This window comes from Frankliniella occidentalis, unplaced genomic scaffold (assembly GCF_000697945.3).
Source record: "Frankliniella occidentalis isolate FOCC.00 unplaced genomic scaffold, Focc_3.1 Scaffold2916, whole genome shotgun sequence".
In the NCBI taxonomy this organism is placed as follows: domain Eukaryota; kingdom Metazoa; phylum Arthropoda; class Insecta; order Thysanoptera; family Thripidae; genus Frankliniella; species Frankliniella occidentalis.
The window spans coordinates 7339-9329 of NW_026269987.1; the positions used below are offsets into that span (position 1 = coordinate 7339).

The 1991-nt window shown below is 51.6% G+C and overlaps 1 protein-coding gene across 1 annotated transcript; it reads left to right on the forward strand.

Annotated features, from left to right (window-relative positions):
* Positions 1 to 3: 3 nt before the first annotated feature.
* Positions 4 to 1928, forward strand: LOC113207677 (zinc finger protein 658B-like; the record flags this gene model as incomplete). Its single annotated transcript, XM_026424329.2, has 1 exon — positions 4 to 1928. A coding segment is annotated over one exon (1872 nt), but the record flags the coding sequence as incomplete, so codon positions are not given.
* Between the last annotated feature and the right edge of the window lie 63 nt (positions 1929 to 1991).

A 1991-nucleotide genomic window follows, 5' to 3' on the forward strand; every position in this document is an offset into this window, starting at 1 on the left:
ACTCACCAGCGAACCCATACGGGAGAGAAGCCGTACGAGTGTTCAGTGTGCGGCAAGAAATTCTTGACGAGCAGTAACCTGCGGACTCACCAGCGGACCCACACGGGTGAGAAGCCCTTCGAGTGTCCAGTGTGCTGCAAGAAATTCGCGACAAGCGGTACCCTTCAGCTTCACCAGCGGACCCACACGGGAGGAAAGCCATTCGAGTGCTCTATCTGCGATAAGAAATTTACGTACGGTTCCCATTTCCGAGATCACCTTAGAAATCACACGGGTGAGAAGCCCTATGAGTGTGCGGTGTGCTGCAAGAAATTCGCGTACAGCAGTAGCCTTCGGACTCACCAGCGGACCCACACGGGAGAGAAGCCGTACGAGTGTTTAGTGTGCGGCAAGAAATTTACGCAGAGCGGTCACCTCCAGGCTCACCAGTTGATCCACACGGGAGAGAAGGCTTTCGGGTGCTCAGTCTGTGAGATGAAATTTAAGCGCGATTCCCATCTCCGAGTTCACCTCAGAACCCATACGGGAGAGAAGCCCTTCGAGTGTACGTTCTGCGACAAGAAGTTTGCGGAGAGAGGTACACTGAAAACGCATCTGCGATTCCACGCAGGAGAGAAGCGTTTTAAGTGTACGATCTGCGACAAGACATTCGTGACGAGTGGTGGTCTGAACTCGCATATACTGGTGCACACGGGAGAAAAGCCACACGAGTGCACAGTGTGTGAAAAGAGGTTTGCACGCACTGAACAATTGAGAAGTCATGAACGCTGCCATACAGGGGAGAAGCCTTTTGAGTGCAGTCTGTGCAATAAGAAATTTGGAACTAGTGTACATTTGCGTCTCCATCTTCGTACTCATACAGGAGAGAAGCCATTCGAGTGTGCCGAGTGCAAAAAGACATTTTCGTGTAGGCCAGCTTTGCGTTCACATACCCGTATCCACACAGGAGAGAAACCATATCAGTGTAAAGTGTGCAGTAAAACATTTGCGCACACATCAAATCTGCAGTCGCATAGCCGGACGCACACTGGAGAGATGCCATACGCGTGTACCTTGTGCGAAAGGAAATTTTCGCGAAGTTCCCATTTGAAAGAACACCATCGAACTCACACGGCAGAGATGCCCTTAGAATGCACGGTCTGTGGCAATAAATTTGCAACCGATTACGGTCTTCGAAAACATCTTCGCACCCACACGGGCGAGAAGCCGTTCGAGTGCGGTGTGTGCGAAAAGAAATTTGGCGATGGTAAAACACTGAAAGTTCATCTCCACACTCACACTGGGGAGAGGCCTTTCGAGTGTCCAATGTGCAGCAAGAAATTCGCGACAAGCAGTACACTTCAGACTCACCAGCGGACCCATACAGGAGAGAAGCCGTACGAGTGTTTAGTGTGCGGCAAGAAATTTACGCAGAGAAGTCACTTGTGCACGCATCAGCGAAGGCACACGGGAGAAAAACCGTATGAGTGCTTCGAGTGCGACAAGAAGTTTGTGGATACTCGCGGTCTGGCTGTACACCGCCTCATCCACACCGGAGAAAAGCCCTTCGAGTGCAACGTGTGCCGCAAGGGATTTAAAACAGGCAAAGAGTTGCGCACACATCTCCGGGTCCACACCGGAGAGCGGAAGTATGCGTGCACGGAGTGCGACGTAAAGTGTTTGCACGCTGGCGATCTGCGGAGACATCTCCGAACTCACACGCGGGACAAGCCTTTCGAGTGCGCCGTGTGCCGCAACAAGTTTGCAACCAGGAGTGGGCTGAGTCTGCACCTCCGCACCCACGCGGGGGGTAAGCCGTTCATGTGCACCGAGTGCGGCAAGACGTTCGTGGACCCGGGCAGCATGATGGCCCACCTTCGAAGGCATTCATTGTAATGGTTACGAGCTGTGGATTCTGCAGCGCTCTTGAAAAGGTGTACAATTTGACGTCTTGTTTTTTGGAGTGTTTGTTATACGGTTAAATTGTATTCTAAACGATAAAACGTTTACTT